At 36.2% G+C, this 23,228-nt stretch overlaps 1 protein-coding gene across 2 annotated transcripts in view; it reads right to left on the reverse strand.

Moving 5' to 3' along the window:
• Positions 1-23,228, reverse strand: part of LOC118275795 (putative epidermal cell surface receptor) — a 55,448-nt gene that overhangs the window by 9,851 nt on the left and 22,369 nt on the right. For both annotated transcript variants that reach the window (XM_050695358.1, XM_050695360.1), the window contains exons 2-7: positions 19,151-19,283; positions 4,250-4,788; positions 3,490-3,676; positions 2,239-2,371; positions 1,600-1,771; positions 677-1,073 (exon numbers count right to left, since the gene is read on the reverse strand). In XM_050695358.1, the coding sequence (XP_050551315.1) occupies positions 677-1,073; positions 1,600-1,771; positions 2,239-2,371; positions 3,490-3,676; positions 4,250-4,788; positions 19,151-19,262 (1,540 nt within the window). In that variant the 5' untranslated portion in view covers positions 19,263-19,283. The remainder of the gene's footprint in view (positions 1-676; positions 1,074-1,599; positions 1,772-2,238; positions 2,372-3,489; positions 3,677-4,249; positions 4,789-19,150; positions 19,284-23,228) is intronic.

Below are 23,228 nucleotides of genomic sequence, written 5' to 3' on the forward strand. Positions count from 1 at the left end.
AAAGGCAAAACTTTAACCCCAAAAACGATATACCAAGGCAGTAAGCATAACAATACCACATTTTTGCGAGTCCATAAAACGGTACGGATAATAAAATGGCCTGTTTGTCAGACAGAAACAAACGTTTAGGAAAGATTGGATACTTAATATACACAAGAGCATTTCATCCAATGCTAACATGTGATAAATTATTCATGACCGAACAGGATGCACGGCTTGCTATCGGTTACATAGTATTATCTACTACTTTTCTAAATGCTATTGAATAATAAATTGACATTGGCATTCGGGACTTAAATTAGGTACATAATTTACCTTAAGGAAAGTAATCTTAACCTTTATGCACGTATTTTATAGATATATTTAGTAACAGAACAATTCATTACAATGTAGTATCTCCAATATGCGGCGAGCTATCACTGCACTGGGTGGATTTATTTGTCTGATAAAATTTTAATTATTAAAATCTATCACTATCGCTTAGGGAATTATGACGTTTTAACGGAATTTGATACCTAGTGAAAGGAGGAGGGGGTTTGTCATTTTATGTGGAGGACTAAGGGGAGGCCTTTGTTCAACAATGAACTTCTTCCGGCTGATTATGATGATGATACCTAGTAATGACGGCTACCGTTTCCTACATACTTAAATTAAGTAGTATTTTTGATAAACTCACCAATAGCATAAAACTGCCCATCATGATAACACCCAGCTTTGGACACATTATGGATATCCTCATTAGGTACTTCATTAAGTCCATTATCAGAAGCAGTAATAGTGAAGTTGAACTTCGTTCCAGTCTCCTTAGTCTTGAGTATATAGTCTTTACCACCTTCCAAATTGAGGATCAGGTTGGAATACTTCAACTCCACGTCGCTGAAGGACTTTCCACCATCATTGCTTAGGAGAAGGTGGATAGGATCCTCGCTCTGGTTCAAATGCATCAGGTTGACCTGGACGGAGTTGTTCTGCAGCACCTTCACAGATCCTATCGGTTCCGTCAGTACTAGAGGTCTTTGGATATTTTGGATATTTGGAATTTGCTCGTCGTATTCTTCGAAGCCTTTGATCATCTGTGGGGTAAAAATGGTGGAATTTTATTGTCTTAGAAAAATTATTGATTAATAGATGAAAATTAATAATTCAATTTGGATTTCAATTTAATTTAATCTTTTACTGCGTAGTTTAATTTCAAAATACCCACTCAGTGATGGTAGCTTTATCCGTAACGATAATTAAATGAGACTAATGGTCAAATACTTAAACGTCACTTAATTTTAAGACACTCTGAAGAACAGTTCTGTCACTACGCATTCTTTATATTTTTATATTTTCTTCTTTCATCGTTTTGTTTCATTGTTATTATTTTATTACTAACATAGGCTAAAAACATTGTTACTAGCAAATTATGGAAGCAATTCTGAAAATAAATTTAATTTGATTTATAAAAGACGGAGATAGAACGATATTTAAGTATAAATTAAAATTGAGTAGCGTTTCAGTATTTGGGCGTAATAAGTGTAATAGTAGTAGGTGATATTAAAACTTAGGTATTTTTCACATGCCAAAACAGTACGAATAAACTTCTATTCTACCTACCTCAGTAGTGGTACTAGTGGTGGTAGTGGTAGTTGTAGTGGTAGTGGAAGTGGTAGCATTCTCCGGTTCCTCGTGAGCATCGTGGCTGACGTCACACACCTGGACCTCACAGCACGCGTCGTTTGGATCCTGGACGTTGATGCACTTGTCCGAAACTGGTAGGGGTTTGCATCTGTTGATGTATTGGATAATTATTACTTTGCTCTCAAAGTTAGTTTATAGGGCAAATTAATTATCATATGATACCAATTGTTATTATTTGTTATAACAAACAATGATACCAATTGTTATTATTTGTTATAATTGTTATACTTATAAGTAAGACATTTTTTATTCAGATATATAAAAATAAATTGATCAAGATGTCTCTAGCCTTAAACCATTAATAGTTTATATAGCAACCATGCTATGCATGTAACTCTTAGTTACATCTCCCTTCTACGGCTTTTAAGGAAAATTTCTTGGAAAATAAAAAAAAATACAGAACGATGTTCAATAAAATGTAACATCAATAGCATTACTAATTTAATTAATAATATTTTTTTTTACATTGAAAGCCATGGGGGTCAATAAAATGATCCACGATAATGAATAGATGTCTATCGTCTGCCAAAGACTACAAAATCAAAGTTCAATCACCTGGGTTTGCAAGTGACAACGGAGTTTGGTTCACAAGTGCAGCTCTGCTCACACCCGATGTGCCAGGTGGAGCCAATTGCATGCGTCTCATTTCCATAGCGACACACGTCTATCTTCGATACCTTTCCATTTTCTGCAAATAAAATTAATTATATTAATTACCAAGTCAGCAACCTCACGATATTTATATTACTTGTTGATGTCCACTGCAAATGGTCTAAACTCTAAAGCTTCAGCATTACTCATGACCAGTAATCAGATATTTGGATGCATATTTGCCTAAAATTAAAGTGTTGATGAATCTGGAATGCACTTTTGAATAGAAAAAATCCCGGAATTTCGGATTCATCAAATTTAGTTTTTTTACTATAGATAATCAAATTGGGTGTAGGAATATTTACTTAGTTTAAGGTGTATTATAGAATTCTTCAGAATGTTATAGATTAGTTTTGCATTCTCGAATTTTCTGAAATCCCGAGATTTATATTGCAAAAAATATGTTTTAAGAAGCCGCTTTCATAATTTTCTAACCAAAAATTAACTTTAATTAAATATGAATCCGAATATCCGATCACTGCTTATGACTAATAATTTTGGCATCTTTCGCATAATAATGCGAAATGACTATCCACTATGAACAACTAAAAAAGGAAGTATGAAATAGGAGGTAAAATCTCTTTTATTACATTCCTGCCTTTGCTAACGGAAAGCTTAAGGAAATGTCAGTATGTCATCATATATCATCGCCAAAAATAACCTTTCGAATCTACTTGATGCAAATAACAATAAAGTCGGGTTTACCTCCGGCTCGAAAAGCATGAGTAAGAACGGGATGGTTTTTAGTCAGTAAGAGTCTGAGAGACACTCCCTCTCGCCTCGCCAAGGCGGGAGAAGGCATAGGAATTTTCACCCTCTCAAAAAAAATCAAAGCCATAAATTCCATATTTAAGTAAAGGAGAGCCATTCTTTGGCATAAACGAGCCGGCTCGACCGGAGTGATACCACGGCCTCAGAGAAAACCGACGTGAAACAACGCTAGCGTTGCGTTTCGTTGTGTGAGTGAGGTTACCGGAGGCCCAATTACCCCCCTATCCCAATCATCCCAATCCCCGATTCCCCAACAACCCTTAAATTCCTAACTAAAGTAACGCCTCTGGTGTTTCAGGTGTCCATAGGCGACGGCGATTGCTTACCATCAGGTGATGCGTCTGCTCGATAACCGACGGCGTGTTTCATAAAAAAAATATTTACCTGCATTTCCAGTAGCGCAGGCTATAATGGAACAGCATTCGTCCACAGGAGACTCGAAGCAGAGAGGATCGTTCAGTCTTCTACCACGTCGGATGTAAGGATGCTTGCAGCGAGGAGAGCAATCGAATACTCCTCCCGCTACGCACTCGCACGTTTCCTCACAACCACGGTCCATTCGTTCTCCTATCTATTTAAGGTAAGAGAAAAATAAATTAGGAGAAGATTCTCCTGATCCAGTTAATTAACTGAAGCCCATGTTTCCAAAACATGGGCTTAAAATTAGTGATCGCATGTTTATTTTTAAACATCTAAGTGGATCGAAACTAGAACTCGATGTCGACCGAGAGAATGATTTTTAATAAACACATTCACACAACTTTCCAATCGAGTGGATCCCACTAAACGTCAACAGACGTCGCGACAGGCCCAGAAGGAGATGGCGGGACGAACTTGACACGCATCGTATCGGCCTGATTGCTGGCTCACAAGTCATGCTCACGAGCTCGGTGCCTTCTGCTGGAGCAGGTCGGCTCGCTCACAGTGCTGGTGGGCTAATCCAGTAAGGCCAGTGTAATGCATGTCATGTAGTGTATGATGAAATTAGTAGTATTTTTGTAATAACTATTCGACAGTAAAAATACAACTAATTGCACGAAACTCTGCACAGTAGAGTAGAAAGGGTTTTGCCCTGCAGTGGGACGATCACGGCCAAAAATAAATTAATTAATAAAACATTCTAGACTTGAAACTGAAGACTTACCTTATAAATAATCTCATTCTCTTTACACGTGTCAATTTCCTCGGACCCTCGTTCCACCGTCATCAGCGGATGGAAGGGAGCCTGCAGATTAGCATAGAACTTCTCAGGCATATCCTTATGCTTATGTTCTACTGGTATCATCCTCGGCTCATCATCATCATCAACATCCAAATTAACATCACTGAGATCTGTCAAATGCTTCTTTTGTCCTTTTGCATTCGTTTCATTGTGTAGTGCAATAGCAAAGTTCTGTAGTTCGTCTACGTTTAGATGCAATAGTCTCGGTCTTGGTTTGATAATTTCTTGTGTTGGTAGTATTGGATCACCGACTTCTGATAGTGGTGTTGGCTCAGTTTCTGAGTCCATTCTTCTTTCTGTACTTGTTTCTATGTATAGTTCTGTTGTAGTAGTTGTGCTAGTTGTTGTTAGTGTTGTTGATTGAGCTTGTCGACCTGAAGCCTCTGTTGTTGGTTGTCGCTGTGCCTGTGGTGGTTGCCTGTTATTAGCTCTGACGTCATCTTCTTCTCCTGTTATTTTACCTGTAACAAGAGTTTCTTTATTAGTTTTGTCTTTAATATTACGTTTTGTAGTGTCTGATGTAATTGATGAGCATGATGTAACTATGTCATAAGATGCAATTGCATTGGGATGACACAACTACATTGTTTTAATCCTATCACAAGATTTGATCATAGCATTACTCGTCAACTAAATGCTTCAATCGTGTTTACTCATCAGTTTTAATCAGCAAAAACTCAAGTATGATAAGAAAGAAACAATTGAGGAAGACCAAATGATACCAGAACAGTTACATATCCATAATGGTAATGATATGAAGAACTAATAACCAAAGGTTAATGTCAGGAGGAAACGCTTGCCTCAGCAAAAACTGGACTTGAAACTGGGGCAAGGTCAGTAGGCGACACTAGACATGTACCATTAGACTCGCCCATTACTCTACAAGCAATTATAAACCATGATACACAGTATTAAAGTCTACAACCAAATGCAGAAGTAAACGACCTGTCGATCGAAATCAATGTAACTGTCAACGAATATCGATTACGATAATGATGGTTATGGTGCTCCAAAATTGAAGCAAGGTATTGTGAACCTACAGGTTATAGAAATAAGAGTGTATTCTGTAACAATGGTATATTGTACTTCCAAAATGTAACAAGGTAAAACGAACCTTCAGCCAAATAGATTTAAGAATGTAAATTGCATCAAGAAAATACACGATGAATTTGGGACGAATAAACTTGAGACAATTGCCGATCGTGAGAAAGCTGTTGGATATCAAAACAAATGATTCTTTCTGTTCTTAAAACAAAATAAAAGTGGATCGTGTGTCCTAATTACAAGGCATACTTGACCTTGAGTTCTCACGATTAGAGTTCATTGTTCCAGTGAGAAATTTTGATGGATCATTTATGTTTAGTATTGTTTTTTCAATAAGAGACCTTATTATTATGCGTTTATGTGTTATTTTTATACTACAAGTATTCGTATACAATGGAAACGATGATGGCTTATCAGATTTAATCTTCTTCTTAGTCGTTCTCTTCATAACTGAAGATCGTGTCTAGTCTGATGTTATGGACGACCCTCCTCCGAGTCCCCAGTCCTCAGTGGTCTTTATAGCTTGTGGAACTGTCTTGAGTGGTGAGGCCTTTTTACAGCATTTAGACAACGGGTTGTCTCGGGCCGCTATGTCTTTTCCCGTTAACCTGACCAACAACTTTAGACTATCCAGATTGTTGTTGTTGGGGTTCCTGCGCGGAATGTGGCCAAAATACGTCAGAATTGTTGCAGGCGTATACTTAGTGGACAGCCTCGTGGCATCAAATTAATATCAATAGGAATATACATCTGTGAAGAGTCTCTCTGTGACTCGAAACTAGAAGAGCTTATTGTGCAAATTTACGTGAGTAAACAGTGATTTTTAGTTAATTGAATAGTAAAATACCGTCGAGTGTATCATTGGTTGCACTAATGTACAAATCGGTTGAGTGTGAACGGTCAAGTGTTTCTGACGTTACGCACCGATAATACGCAATATAGGAAATATATTTGAAGCATATTCCGGCAAATATATTTCCTATTTGTAATATAAAACAGATAAATATATAGAATCTAAGAAATGATAGGTATGTCTAGGTATTTTATTAATAAACATGAAACACAATAGGTATGTGTGAAAAATAACATAAATTTAGCTAAGTAACCTGCTTTATTGTACATACATAGAATTTTCAGTATTTATGTTACAATAGGAATAACAGTTAAAAGGCGAGACTTTTGCTAAATAATTATGGACTATAGTAACAAGACTTAGAAGTGCTATTTAAAAAAAATAGTCGAAAAGTACTTTATAAGCCGCAGTTCGAATAATTTCGTTTTCTGAAAATAATTAAATCGACACTAACGCCACCAGGAGCTTTAGTGAGTCTCGTTTCTATCTCGTTAACGTAATACAAACTCGTACTATGCCCTCTGATGATGAGAAAAACTACGCTAAGGGAATATTTTGTCATTTCAATTAACTTCAAAATGATTTTCATAGGTAAAATTACCTAGAATAACTGTAGCAGGTACTAGAAATACACAATTCAATAATATTTTTTAAGAAGTACCAAACCAATCTTAAATATATGACAAGTATGAACTGTTTAAAACACCAAATAATATAAGATTACATACATAAATGATATGTCTATGTTAATGTCTTTCTGTGCACCTGCGGGCCACATTAGCATATTGTATGTATGGCACAACTTCTCTACATACATTCATACATACACACATACATACATACAAGTCGATCATTCATGCAACATGCATTAAGGCAGTCTGTATGTAACCGTTAATGATTTCAGATTAGGTTCTTTGCACATAACATGGCGACAAGTGGGTGTAGAATATTATTATGTCAACGCTGCCTATCCCTTTGAAACACAAACAAAACAATTATTACAAGAATTCGCTAAGTAAATGTGTAATTGATTAAAACTTGACACATAACTTGTAGGTCTTTTCTTGATACACATCAAAAGTGATACAGTTCGCGACAAATAAAAGCTGATTAAATTTGTATCATCATTATTGCAGTAGCCCATTTCCGTCCACATTACTGCTTGTAATAGACCAGGCAAAAACATACGATTGAAGTTGATCACAAAAATTAAAGCCGAGGTCCTTTACCGAGCAGTCACAACTGCGACTACTCGCATTTAGAATCGATATCACCAATCGATATCAAGATAATAAATCGATACTGTGCGGATATCCTTAAGTCTGTGAGTGAATGATGGCCTCAAGTCGACCTCAGCTGGATGTAGGTTAGCTAAAGGACGCGAATGTGCAGGTGGACCGGTTGTCTGCGCGTACGCATAACGTGGACCCGTCCACTGAACGTTGTTTACGCTCTAAAGCTGTAGTATGCTAATTTGAATTTAATTTATTAATTCTTGGTCGTTTATTGGGGTTAATCTAGTTGTATTATCTACAGTTAATATAGCTCAATTATTGGTCCAGTCGTTTCCACGTTGCGTTGGTAAACAGAGTATATTTAAAGAGTGAGTTGTAGGATGTTCAAGTCCACCTATGCCATATGGGTGTGACGATGTTTTATGCTATATTTTAGCAACAGTAAATAGCGCTGCGTTGGTGGACTCTTAATATTTTTATAGTTCAGTATTTTTATAAACGCGACATCTACAATTAAATCCTTTAGCAAATCAACGCGTACAACACCAATAAAACAAGTAAACGAACTTAACACAACCGTTACATTCTTCATAAACTTGAACTTGTACCGAAAAACATGGCGAACGGTGAACAAGAAAGTGGGCCAGACGACCTGACCATCGAAATTGCAGCGCAAAATTCCAGTGACTAACTTAGTACGCGCAACAGTTGCGTAAATCGCTCCAAGCATCCGCCTCCATAAGGGCGACGACTCACTCACGCGGTGTTACGCAAAAACGCGCGACAATGTCACGAACACCGCGCCTTGCTTACTAATGCCGCGTCTAAGATCTGCATCATCGAATATGTATTAGTCTATAAGATATTCGGTGTGGAGTTCAATGTTCTTGTTACTTTGCTTTTTATTCATTATCATCAACAGTCCATAATAGTTCGTACTCCTAATAATAGGTATCTTACTTATAATATTATAAATACGAATATTTGTGAGTTTGTGAGTCTATGTGTATGTTTGTTACTCAATCACATCAAAATAGCTAAAGGGATCAGGATGAAATTTGGAACAGCAGTAGATTAGTGGGCTGGAATAACACATAGAATACTTTTTATCCCACGGCAGAAGCTAGTTTGAAATAATCTCCACCCTTATCAAGCGGGATGGAAATCGCAGGTTCAAGTTAGCTTAGCGCTGCTGTCAAGTCTTTGTTAACCTATTAATATTTACTTTCTTAGCCACCTTAGTCTTACGATACCCGTAGAAAGAGCAACATTATGACTAATGGCGTATACTACTTGTCCCGTTTTGATCGCGTACTTCATCAAGGTTAATATTTGTTATTAAGTATAAATATTTATAATTAAATAACAGCACGATTGCCCTAAGGTTCAACACATGTGAAGCACCCACTCACGAGTTACTCGCCATTGCGTGTCGGTTGCTTGAACGAAGGGCATCATTTGTCACGACTCTCAGTTCATCGAAGTGTTAATAGTAAAATAGGCACCTATTTATATTAAAAACGTGTATTATTAAGTTATAAGTTATATAAAATATGTTGTAAAAGCCATTAAGTACTATTCATAAGCTACTTTAAGATGTTTCGTTGTCAGATTATTACCGTATCTATATTCAAGTTGTACATTCGATAAAATGACACAAAAAGTAATAAGCATAATTTAATATTATAGCAGCTACTTACCTTGCGATTTAACTGTACAGTTCGACTGTACAGTTCGACTGTACAGTTAAACTTTGTGTAGGTCAAACAGTTGAACTGTACAATTGTAACTGAATTAAAACTGTACTGTAAATCGTAAGGTGTGTAGCGTGTATTACATTTATTTAATAAGTGTCATTTAATACTTTAACATTTAATTATTTACTTATTACTATTAAGGCACGTCAACAGACTAAACACCACCATTAATAAAAAAACAAGATGAAGACACATTATCATGTGCTTACACCAATTTTATTATAGACATGCACCACACTTACAATTTTGAAAATAAAACGCGCGACAAACTGCAACGCGACAATGTGTTTACACCCTAAAAAGCACGCGACTGAGCGGATATTTTGCTTATCAGTTCATTGAATCGATGGCCAAGGAAGTCCGAGATCTCACGGCTGAATGGAACCACCTGTTACAATGTTGTAAGCATCGGAACTGATGTAAAGCGTCCAACAGTCCATTAAACAAGATAATTTGTTTAGCTTGTTTGTTTGTTTCTTTGATTTAATTATAGATTTTGTTAACTTATGTAGGTACTCGTATGTATAATAATTTTGTAATAGTTGCATCGATATGCAGATGTAGGTAGACCATATTAATTTGTAATAATTTGTAATTACTGTCTCGTAGGTCGAGAGGTCGCAAGTGCTGGACAGGGGGTCTCGTTTGATTGCCTGGGTCGGGCAAAGTACTACTGGTCTATTTTCGGATTTTCTAAAATTTCTGATGCACGCAGTCTGGACTGCTTTAATGTGCACCTCTGCCTACCCATTCAGAGATAAAAGGCGCGCATAATTTATAACAGAAATGTTAATACAGTGTATTTAAATAATGATCATAGTGCAATAAAACAATTATGACAACAACCTTAAATGTATCAATGAGAAAAACAATTAATGAATGCAAATAGGCTACAAAAAGCATTGAAGCGTCAAAATTATTGTACATAAAAAATAAATCTAGATGAGGTATTACAGTTAAACTACTTCTGTCTGCTAGTTTGGCTACTTTTTCTATAACAGCCAATAAAAACAACCAAATTTTAAAACTTGACATTAGCCATAAATACTTCGGCTCTGTCCTCAAATAAAAGGAAGAGAAGGGAAGGTATATCGTCAACCGATACAAAGGTGAACTAGATGCGTTGTTGCAAAACGAAGGTTAATCTTCAACTTTATAGCCTCCAGCCTTATTTGGGAACTGTTTTTGACAATACTCAAGGTTAAAGTACGTAGATTTTGCTGTATCAAAGATTGAGCTTACGTACTGTGGTTGATTTGTGGATGGGTAGTAGTAATGAGACTACCTAGCGGGTTACCGGAGTTTCGGTTCAAAGAACAGGAGTGGGAACGGGGTGGTTTTTAGTCAGTAAGTGTCTGATTCTCCCTTTCGCTGCATCCTTTATTTTTTAAGGGCGGAAATCATCTAATGACTCTTCTCGCCTTGGGCGAAGTTAGAAGGAGTGTCAGAGTTTGTCTTGCTTTTCGAGCCGGTGCCTCGGTAACCTTCTAGGCAGTCCGCAGCTCCTGCTCGCCTCATCCTAAGCGGGAGATGTCATTGGATGATTTTCCTCCCACAAAAAAAGGAACAATCACGGATATAACACCTATTCATCACCCAGACATCCTTTACCATCCTATTTGAGGGCTTAGTACGAGTTTGTTTTACGTTGAACGAGATCGAAACGAGACGGCGCTCGGCGCTCTGATTGGTTCATTCATTAGAGCTGGCCAATCAGAGCGCCGAGCCCGCCGTCTCTAAAACAAACTCATACTAAGGATACAAGCAATGAGATCAAATGTGTCATCTCAATACTTTCACTTCTTTAAACGAGTACAAGGTTGAACAAACAATAGTTATTCAAATATCTATGTGTTGATCATTACTTTAATAGATTGTTTATGAGCTAAAGACAGGTTCTTGCGTGTTAGTTTATGGTTTTATAGTAAGCTATTGTTGTTAGTTGTGTGTGGGAGATGTATTGAAGTCATGGGTTGTTTGTAAGGACGGGTTAATATTTAGTAATTATAGTATTTCTGTATCATTAAAACCCGAGACGGGATATTTACCATGTTTAAGCGCAAGCACAAGCGCCATGATCACGGATGAACTGAATAAATAAATATGGTAATTATCTCGTCTCAAGTTTTAATGATAGTGACCATGTCCGTTTAAAAACTTATTTGTATTGTTGTCCCACACTGATTTACTCCTGTTTGCATTTATAAACATATTATTTCGCTACAAGTTGCGCACACTCCTCTACCCGTTTCTAGCCTCTTTTGAAAAGGGAATAAATCATCGAGTTTCTTAAAATGGAACCAGTGTTGGAAAATCAAAGCCAAAGGATATGGTTAAATCAATAAAGATATTATGAAATATTGGAGGTTGTATGCAATGCAGGAGATTTTGTCTCTATCCATTTACATATGACTCGACTCGACTTCACAACGAATCATAACTAAAGGAGATTACACAAGAATGCGACACTAAGACCAAAAATACAAATCACCGAAAAATATCAATGAGTAACATGAAAAAAACCAATTTCGCAAATAACTACGACAATACAAGAAGACATTTCAATAGGCTCTCGAAACGACTTTTTTGTTAATCTGACACAAATATTGCGTCACGCAGAAATTATCACACAATACTAACTACAACTCAATTACTATAACCCCTATTGCTTTGTAAATAAGGTTGCTTATCGCGTGTTTTGTTTCCAGACTTTCCCGCTTGAACAATGCGCAAGCGCACGATGCAGTCTCGCATGACAGACGCGTGTTATGTCAACGTTACGTGTCTTCCTATTAGTAGTTGTTATTGTATAGAGATATATTGTTAGATAGTTTTATTAGTGGCTAGATTTCTAATAGGTTATAAATTGATGACGTCACGGTTTTTATTACTCGTAGATTTTGCTATATAGTAATACTAGTTTTTGCTCGCGGCTTCGCTCGCGTTAAGAAGTATTATTTATTAATTTATTATTAATATAATTTATTTCTTAGAGACGCCTGCGTCATAGTAGCTTTATGCATGCAAAGTCTCAGTTCGATCGGTTTAAAAATGACAAAGTTTAATACAAAGTTGCCCCTATTTCATCCCCTTGGGGTTAGAATGAATTAATATCCTTTATTAACAGATGCCTACGTCATAACATCTACCTGCTATCAAATTCAAATCCGATCCATCCAGTGGTTTGGGTTGTGCGTTGATAGATCACTTTGTCAGTCAGTCACCTTTGAGCTATATACTATATGTATATATTTAGATTTTCTACTTCTTTGAAATACTTAAGAGTAGATTTGATTGCCTTAACTATGAGTCGCCGTAGGGATTTGTCCGGTTAAATAGTAAACAGCCTTTAGCATGCCGAGCTGGAGTGGTCCTCCTGTGGTCTAAATACAGGATTTAAGTGTTTGTATACATGATTTGACATATTCTATACTGCCCGACAATAATAAATATTGTTAAACAATTTAATTCTGTTATAAATGTAGCAAACCTTGAAAATAACTGCTCTCAATTAAATTGTTTTTATCGGAAATCCGGTAAATGTATCATATTAATAACATATACCTACATATATAGTTACAAAAATATACATACATAATTATAAGCCGATATTAATTACATTTTAATTTTCGCTCCGTTTAATGACCCAACATTTTTTGACAAAGGTCAGTCAGTTGTCAAGGATTACAAATTTTAAGCAAATTATTAAATTAAAATAGGTTATATATGTATTTAATATCGTGTAATTTCAAGTAATGTAATCACCTTATTGGTCAAAAGTATCTAAACTACAGCAAAAATTATACCTACAGCTAACGATGTTTAAGGTCCATTTCTTCCTCGGAAATCGTATTTTTATCCAGATATTAAGGTTAGGTCAAAAGTGCCTCGTTGTGATCGCAAATAAGACGGGGTCTTGTAATATATTATCTACTGGGTTTCTTTTCGATTTTTCGAAAAATTGGGGGGTAAAAGGCGTGACGATACAAAAAATATTAAGGTTAGGCTTATTATTATTACCTAAGGTTACTTATCACTTGGCCCCCGATAAGTGTTTCTTCTTTAACTTAACATGTGTGCATAGGTGTTTAGGCAACAAAAAGATAATCATGATAAAAAAGTCTACACTAGATACATGTAACCACTACCATCCAAAGGTTTGAAACCACAAAAGGACTAAAAAAATCATTATTGTTACATTTATGACCATAATCTTTTGTATCGTCGCGAGCGTACATGCCTTGAATCGACGCGCGCGCCACCTATCTTGGCCTTATTATAAGAATACACATCAAGCTAAACAGATCCAGTTTATCACGGTCCCTCTTTGTATGATCTTTCTGTATATTCAGCGGTCACTTTATACAGGTTATGCATAGCTTACTATGAAACCGTGTGTAAAACACTGCCATACATATTTTTTTTATACATACATATGTATTATAAGTTACAAAAGACTACAGATTTGTTAAGACAGGTTGACATAAAGGATTAAAGCTACTTTTTGGAGTTCAATGACTTAGAAAATATTATTTTAAGTATAATTGATATACTTACCTATGTCATAAGATTAAATCTAATTACTTTTTTACTGTACGTTTTTGTATATAGCTGCGGACTACTAAACGGGTTACCAGGGCTCCAGCTCGAGCAGCAGTAGGAACAGGGTGGTTTTTTGTCAATTAGAGTCTGACACTCCCTCACGCCTCACCCAAAGCGGGAGAAGACGTTAGATGATTTTCCCCCTCAATTATTTTGTGAATTATGACATTTGTAAAACAAATAAAGTTTGAGAGCTCCTGGACTTTAAATGGTAATTTATGTAAACGGAAATGTAAACCAAAAAGATAATTAAGTTATCTTGTCTTTGTTAAAGTGATAATTTTGTTAACATTTACGCATCAAAGGTTTTTTACAAGTTCACTCATTAAGCGAGTAACTTATTTCATTAGTACTTTTTTTATGGTATAAGCCGGTAAACGAGCAAACGGATCACCTAATGGTAAGCAATCGCCACCACCCATGGACACCCGAAATACTAGAGGCGTTACAAGTGCGTTGCCCGCCTTGTAAGAGTTAATTTAGGGCTTGTTGGAAGGATCGGGGTGAAGGTAATTAGCCCTCCGGTAACCTCACCCACACAACGAAACACAACACAAACGTTATATCACGTCGGGTTTCTGTGGGGCCGTGGTATCACTCAGGTCAAGCCTGCTCATTCGTGCCGAAGCATGGCTCTCCCGCACTCAGTAAATACATACAGAATTTGACTAAAGCTTTTAAGGTTCAACCATTGTTCGTGTGAATTTAGGTACAGTTTTTTTACATGAATTTTCCATTACATGCGTACATGCATGAGTTGATGTGTCATGTAAGCCATAAGTATATTTTTGGTGTCGTGTCTAAAGGACTTCCTTTTACAGCGTAAAAAACAACAGAGTATGTAAGAAAAAATAAATGTAGTTAAGTAACTTTTATACCAAAATACTAAGTAACAAAAACATAACAGTTAACTGTTATTAAGTATATTTCTTACTCAATATTACTTACTTACTTTGAAAGGTACCTACACAAAATTATAAAATAACTCGAACCTATTAACTCATAATATTATACCATAATCGACCATAACAACCAAAGCACCAAGTGAACCAACAAAAACTCCCATAAATAGAGTAAAAAACAGCCATTTTTGTACAAAAACTACGACAAGAAATACAAAATTCACACAAAAAGATTTGTTCTATAAACTACCGAATTGCTACAAACTATATCCAAGCAGCACATCAACCGACACCATCCTGCCAAATAGATTTTCGATCTTAACACTAAAAAGACAAGGTTGAAAATTGAAGAACACGAGTTAGGTATATTTTGACGTGCTGTGGACACAGCCACCTAACGAACCAGATTGTAAAAAGAGCAAGAGTTTAAAAATGCGTCGGTAGGGATGTGCAGCTGTTGGGTCGATAAAATATCGATAGTTGAATGAAGTGTCGATAGTTGAGCCCATATTATTTTGGTTGGTTGAATTATAGTTTAGTAATTGAAAATGATATAATTAAAGTAAGTGCAATTTTTTACCTAACCTGTAACTAATAGAAGATAGGGGATATAAATAAGAACATAAAAACCGGTCAAGAAATCAGAACGTAATCCTACCTAACCTCCAAAGAAGACATTTCCAGATTTTGTTTAAAACTAACTAAAAATCACGGTTTACTCACGTACATTAATGGAGAATGAAAGCTCTACTAGTTTCGAGTCTAAACTTATTAAAAACGTTTAAGTTAAAGATCATAACAATTTAATTATTCGCATTTCAACATACAAACACAAAAAACTTTTACCAAAATTCAGACTCGATTTTTAAACACATTCTATCGATACTTTTACATACAACATTTTCACATCCCTAGTGCAATGGATTCCGAAAAAGGCGTCCCGAGTCACGACTATCCGCGGCCTCACTTTTAGATGACCGTTACCGATCGAGAGGACAGGCCTTAAGGCTTAACTAATGGCCACCTGAGACCACAAATAGTTGAAAAATGCCCACCGAACGACCAAAGGCGGTTTAATGGTTACTATTTAAGCGTTTAAGTAGGTGGAGAGTCTTTAAAGTGTTGTCATTTCGTTTTGGACTGTAATATTCGTTTAAAAGTCGATTTTGTTAGTGTAGGGAAGAGTGCTTTAGGTCTCATTGATAAAATATTTATACATTACATTATCACATATATCCGCAAGGTCTATGTCCAGCAGTGGACGGGAAAAGACTGATGATGATGATGATGATGATAAAATATTTAATACTTATTAAATTAGAAATTAGAGTTAGAACACCTGATTACGGCCGATTTCTATTACTTTCTTGTACAAATAATCTTACTAAACTAACTAAAAAATCACGGTTTACACACGTAAATTAATGGAGAAAAGCTCTACTGGTTTCGAGTCATAGATTAGACGCACGCTGCTCATGATGAAGAGTCCCTCTGTGACTCGAAACAAGTAGAGCTGTTCTCCATTAATTTAAGTGAGTAAGCCGTGATTTTTAATTAATTTAGTATGTCCCACGATAGTTATTATAAAACTATCTCACTAATAACCACAAAACCGAAGAATCAGTCAAATATTTATAACATGTATGAGTCATACACACGAATAGATATGTTTAGCAAATAATTTATAACTTATTGAGTTGGAAGTTGGAACCTCGCGTTATATACATATTATATATGAACCGGTTACTTAGTTATATTATTATCTTTATAAGTATCCGTAAAGATTGTGGTATTTATATCAGCGAATATATTTGAGTGTTGAACCGTTTATTTGATTACTGTGAAGATATTATTGGGCTTAAAAATTATAATAATAATTAGTAATTTATTTACTCAAAAAACAGTACAGTACAGTTCTTACAAAAAGTAGGCTGATACAGTACTCATAATAAGGAGAAGTAGCATCTATAGCCAAACTAGACATGAGTCTGTATCTCAGCTTACAGCTTACAGCGCACAAGAACCGTTTAAAAAACAGGGACAGTTTATTGGGCAAAAACTATACTATAGTAGTTCAAAAAATTACATAACTTCACGCCTTTTACCCCCAGTAAGTTGTAGTCAGAGGTGTACACTATGTAATGAGCTCGGAGGTTCCTTTATCACACGTTGCGCTGCTCTGTCTCTTAGCCGACTTCAAAATAAAGAGGTTCTCAGTTTCAATTTCTTTTTTAATTTTACTTTTTCGATTTTACTTATTTTAAAAACGTATTGAACCCTAAAACTCTATCTTAGTAGTTGCACTTTCAATATCTGAACCAATGAGGCAGTTTAAGAATTAATTGAGACTATAATATTAATAAATACCCACACATTAGAATGCATCTTGATTACTGGTTTCGAAAGATGGATGATTTGTCATTCTGTGATCATGATGTATTGACAGCCAACGGCATTTTTTGACTTATCGAGCATGGTAAAGTATTATATTTAATTAAATCTTGTTCAGAACAGAGTTTAATCACATTTAGCAAATAATAAAAAGAAATCTACTACATTATGTGGCACCTATGAATGCAAGGTCACGCCTTTTATCCTCGAAGGGATAGGAAAAGGTGCATATTACGGCACGTAATGCCACTATACAAAGTAAGACCGATGTAATAGGGGGTGAGCCTATTGCCATATACTGGGCGCAATTCCAGACTCTGTGCTACTAGTTACTGAGGAATTTTCAAAAAACTGAAAAACGTCCGATACTATGCCTGACACGGGGATCTAGATTGCGACCACTCGATCAACGAGGCAGTTTGGCACCTATAAAATTCATAAATTAACCCAAGTTAGTAGTAGTCATAGTTAGTCAAGGAGCCAGAGTAGTGTTTCACCCCCCACTCGGGGAAGGGGTAGCCTCCATGAACCATAAGAAAGCAGTAGCCATAGCTACAAATACTCTACCAAACTCTTTTCAATTTACAACAAGGGTTTATTAACACCACAAGGAGCATTTATAATTACATTTCTAACTGACAGGGAGCCGCTATAGATTCAATACTGTGATTAAATACCGAACATTAAACATATTAATTAAACTCGTGTCGATATCAGATGAACCCATTTTTTAGGTAAGTTCATTGACTTAACTACTTAACATAACATCGTATTATCTATATCCAAACTCCCACATTGTAGTGCATTTTTTAATAATGGGTACTAATATTTTTTCATGCAACTACTCGTTAGTAACTAAGTACTTAGCTCTGACCATAAATTGTATATCAAAACATTTTACTATTGATCATATTATATCGTTTTTTATCTTTACATATCGCCTACACTATAATAGCTTTTTTGATGAGGAGAAATCATCCAATAACTTCTCCCGTCTTGGGCTAGGCGAGAGGGAGTGTCAGACTCTAACTGACTAAAAACCGCCCCGTTCCTACTCCTGCTCCTAGCTACATCATGCATGTTATTTTCCACCAATCCTTATGTATTTTTAATCTTCAACAATCGCAGTTTAGCATATTATAACTGTTGAGCACACATAATTCGAAAATCATAAGTAATATGGCAACTAGAGACGAAACTATTATAACATGTTAGTCGTAAGAGTTGATCGATAAACATTTCAAATCCCTATGAAGTAATGACCATTTTGACAAAATAGTTTGCATATACATACATAGGTAAACAAAACTGAACAAAATATAAATATGAAATAATATGCAAGGCATGTGTGTGGTCCTTTGTTTAGACATAATAGGACCAAACTAGTTTGTGTACCTAAGGACCGGTTGTGTTATGATATAGGTTAGACTTGAGGTCACGGTGCTGGGATCCCTTCTAGGAATTGTGTGAGTCACTATTATGATACTGCTTATATTATAAATACGAGAGTGTGTTTCTTTCTCTTTCTTTCACGTTGCTATGGTAACGTGTTTGTGTTTGGAGTTAGTTTGGAGAGAATGTTCGATCTTCTAACGAACGATTTTTCAACACTACAAGTGTCTTAGAAATTCTTATAGTTTCCTATTTTCTAGTAACTATAAAACATGAAGAAGACGGATATTTCAAGCTGCGGTTAAGCAGTTCGGTTAATAGCCTTAGCGTCAAGTAATAAATATCAATGAGTTTTAATAATGAGTAATTTGGTACTTACTAGGATAAGTGTGGTGTGTTTTCATTTAGATACCTACTTATCTATTTGATTTGATTTTATTCTAAAATATGGGGTTAGTCTGACCTTTCCTTTTATATTTGTAGTTTAAGGTGGCAAATGAGCACATGTATCACCTGATGGTGAGTAATCGATGCCACCCATGGACCCGAGTATAAGTGCGGCGTTACTGGTCTTATGGAAGTTTGCAATGGGAATGGATTGAGCATGCGCCCCTGGTAATATAATATACAAATTCCTAAACACTTACTGAGTTCAGTATCACAATCGGTGTACTCGTGGTTGCAGTCGACGGTGTAGGCGGCGGCGCGTGCGCTCACCGCGACCACCACGCACCATAGCGCTACTGCGCGGACGGACATCTTCGGTCACCGTAGCGCCATCTGCAATAAGAAACGAGAATTAATACATTTTGAATCATACAAATTTAAAAAAATGATAATGATAATCGATAAATGATATTTATTTCGCGTAAATAGCTGCTCATGAAAATGAACACTTTTACAAGTCAATGGCTTCAAATAGCTAGATGAGGCCGGCATTTCCTATCTGACTACTCTGAGAAGAAATGCCGAAACAAACTCAGAGGTCATAGTCTCTTTTAAAGTCCAGACAATGAAATAGAGGATAATGTGAGAGAACCGTAGTTGGTCTCACGAAAGTGGTACAATAAAATTTGAATCATACAAAATATACCTAAAAAAAATACGGGAAAACGTGTTCTAGAGTGGAAACTGCGTCTAGGCAAGCGTAGTGTAGGGCGCCCTCCAGCTAGGTGGAGTGACGATATCCGCAAGGTGGCTGGTAGTGGTTGGATGCGTAGAGCTGAAGATCGAGCTCAGTGCAGCGCCATTGGAGAGTCCTATGTAGCACAGTATGTATGTATCCAGCAGTGGACGAGAACAGGCTGATGATGATGAATTATACAAAATATTGAAAGACAAAAGATATTATGGAGGATCTACGAATATAAGTGAGGTTACCGGAGGCTCAATTACACCCTTTTTCAATCTCCGATTCCCTTACTCTTAAATTCCTAACCCCCAAAAGGCCGGCAATGTATTTATAATGCCTCTGGTGTTTGGGGTGTCTATAGGCGGCGGTAATTGCTTACCATCAGGTGAACCGTCTACTCGTTTACCGGCTTATACCATAAAAAAGTTAAAACAGACTTTTGTAGTATATTTTTAGATAAACTTATCAAGATAGTGGGTCAGCTACTAACTGATACAATAGTAAGATGACTAAGCATCTTTAAAGTAGATTACCAGCTGTTTATGAATCAAACAGCTCTGACATTAAGGTCGCGTCCCCATTGGCGCAGGCGCACCATTCTCGACGAACTTATGAATTTTGCACGATGCGGTTTCTAAGACACAGTTGTGGCTACTGTTTATAAGTTAAGTATTATAGTTTTATCTTTATCTCTCTTGAGTTTGAATAGCCTTTTTTACAGAATAGCCGTTTTTTTTAATCATTCAATATACACATACACACAACGTCACGCCTTTTATCCCCGAAGGGGCAGGCAGAGGTGCACATGCACTTTAGGGCACGTAATGCCGCTATACAATGTACACCCACTTTTCACCATATAAGTCCCATGTAATAGGGGGTGAGCCTATTGCCATATCCTGGACAGAATTCCAGACTCCGTGCTACTACTGAGAAATTTTCGAAAAACCGAAAAAAGCCCAGTAATACTTTGCCCGATCTGGGAATCGAACCCGAGAACCCTTGTCCGGCAGTCGCACTTGCGACCACTCGACCAATGAGGCAGTCATTCACTAACTTCTACCGCTTTAGGCGACACAAGAGGGAGTATCAGACTCTTACTGACTAAAAACCACCCCGTTCCTACTCTTTCACTTTGAGCCGGAGCCCCGGGTAATTCGCTAGGTAGTCCGCAGCGCCGGGTCGGGCGTCAGCTATAGAATAGTAGGGAAAAATAGTAATCGGAGCAGATAAACAATCGCGTAAATTCTTCACCTAATGAATTAGATTCGTCTTCTATCTATATGTATATAGATACAATAAATTGTATGAAAAACAACAATATTAAAAAATACCTGAATAGAACCCATAAACTATATAATAATTATTTACAAGACAGGTATTTATCAATGGATTCATTTACTGAGAAAAAAATACAATAATTACGACTATTACCAGTATGTATGCACATATTATATTATTATGTCTAATTGCCTTTTCAAAATCCCATTGTTTTAATGCAATTTATTTCCATGTATGTTTTTATATGGAAAGATGCAACATCTTTCCATATAAAAACATAATTATCTTAGTTGAACCCGTTTCCACTAGTGCTAAGCTATGTGTACCAATGAATATGATTGGTGGAAGCCAAACTACCGTAGCATAGCACATCTTTGGTGGAAAAGTACTCTAATAAATGCCACACTCAGAGACATTTAATGATTACTTAAAACGATTCCTTAATAACCAATTAAATGCCTCTGATAATCTGTAAGATAGAACACAATATGTATCATAATAATTTGTTCTCTGTCTCTCTTACCCACATCCTAAAAATACCACCAGGCTTTTTTCTAATCCTTCTCTATTCATCTTTCCACAATTATCGAAAATATTAATTACTTAAAAACAACTGGAGAACTCATTGAAAAACTTACTAAAATAACAACGAAACAAAGATTTATATTCATCAAACTGACATCACCTACATTGAAACCTAACAATCAAAATTAAAGGAAAATACACCACAACAATAACGAAATAAAGATCTATTTTAACCGTCTCTAACACTGTCACCTGTATTAAACAGTTATTTGAGACGAAATCCGCACTTGTATCGAATGATGACCGAAGTCTGCGCGAACGCAACTTTGTGGTCGCGTCTGCGGTTAAAATTAGGTGAGAAAATGAATTTACTATGGTCCTATTCACATTTGGAGCAATAATAAAGAAGTTTTGCATTATTTTTGAGGTCATAGTAAGTATTTTGCATAGCTGTCGTTCAAAATTGTCCACGGGTTTGATTTTTTTGGTGATATGGTAACTGAGATTGTAGAAATCGATGTTTCGATTTCTTTTAGGGTTATACGAGGAAAATGATTTGGCTTAAAGACATTATATTTTAGCTTAAAATTGTGTACAATAAGTAAACAACAGCAAAACAAGTCATCATTACTGAAATCAATTGCGAGAACATTATTAAATACAGCAAGTACAAATTAATTGTGAACCCTGGATACGTTTGCCCACTGATAGTGCTAACAAAAACTAAATTAACAAACCTGGCTCTTTAAAACAAGGTTAAAATATAATAACTTCATGAAACAACAAATGTACATGAAATAAAAACTTAAATAAGTAATAAATAAATATGTACAACACCTACAATAATTTAAAACTATAACAAAGAAAAATATAAAAAAAAATATTCCCTCCATTAGACGTCAAAGTACTCGTTCACTGTCACTGGGATATGTTCCCAGAAGACTGGCCGCATACATTACATACAATACAAAAAGACACCTACTGGGGTCGCAGTGCACATTCTGTTTTTAAAAAGAAAATGCTCAGTAAGCTTATCGACTCTACCCGTGACCTTCCGTGGCTAGCTATTTCTTCAAACAGAAGATAAGCATCGCCATTCAACGTGGCAATACAACAAATCGATTAAAATGCTAATCGAAACACCAACCACTGCAAATCTGTGTTTACTAGTACTAAATAGTGACGTCACAATGACACATCACCCACCCACTCGGTCCACCATTGTTAGGCCATCGTATAGTGTTAAATAATTGTATTAAAATTAGTTTTCACTTTCGTTTAAGGTCGACCACAGAAAATAATTAGGACAACGGTCTGGTGTGGGGCAATGTATTGTTGTCCTTTGGATTGGAAAAAATCTTCATTGTATGATTCAACTAACAAATCTATCGTATATGTTTCAAGAACATTCATAATTAATTATTATGTTATCGACTTAGGTACTCACGTAAATGTTTGACGAGGAACTCGACTAGTTTCAAGCCATGCTAGAGGCTCATATTCATGATCAGCATTCCGTGAGACACGATGCTGCGATTGTAGCAGCGCGACAATATGATCCTCTAACATGACTTAAAACTAGTTGAGTTCCTCGTCAAACAGTTACATGAGTAAGCCGATAACATAATAATTAATTTAGTATATCTCACGAAAGTTTTAACAAAACATTCATAATTCTTAACCTGCAGGTATTCAGTGACATTTGGCTGTTGGTGGCGACCTTAATTAGATGGTCTGCCCACCTTAAGGACGTCAACCGTGAGAACGTATTACCAAAAAATCTTTTA

The sequence above is a fragment of the Spodoptera frugiperda genome, chromosome 8 (assembly GCF_023101765.2).
Source record: "Spodoptera frugiperda isolate SF20-4 chromosome 8, AGI-APGP_CSIRO_Sfru_2.0, whole genome shotgun sequence".
Taxonomy (NCBI): domain Eukaryota; kingdom Metazoa; phylum Arthropoda; class Insecta; order Lepidoptera; family Noctuidae; genus Spodoptera; species Spodoptera frugiperda.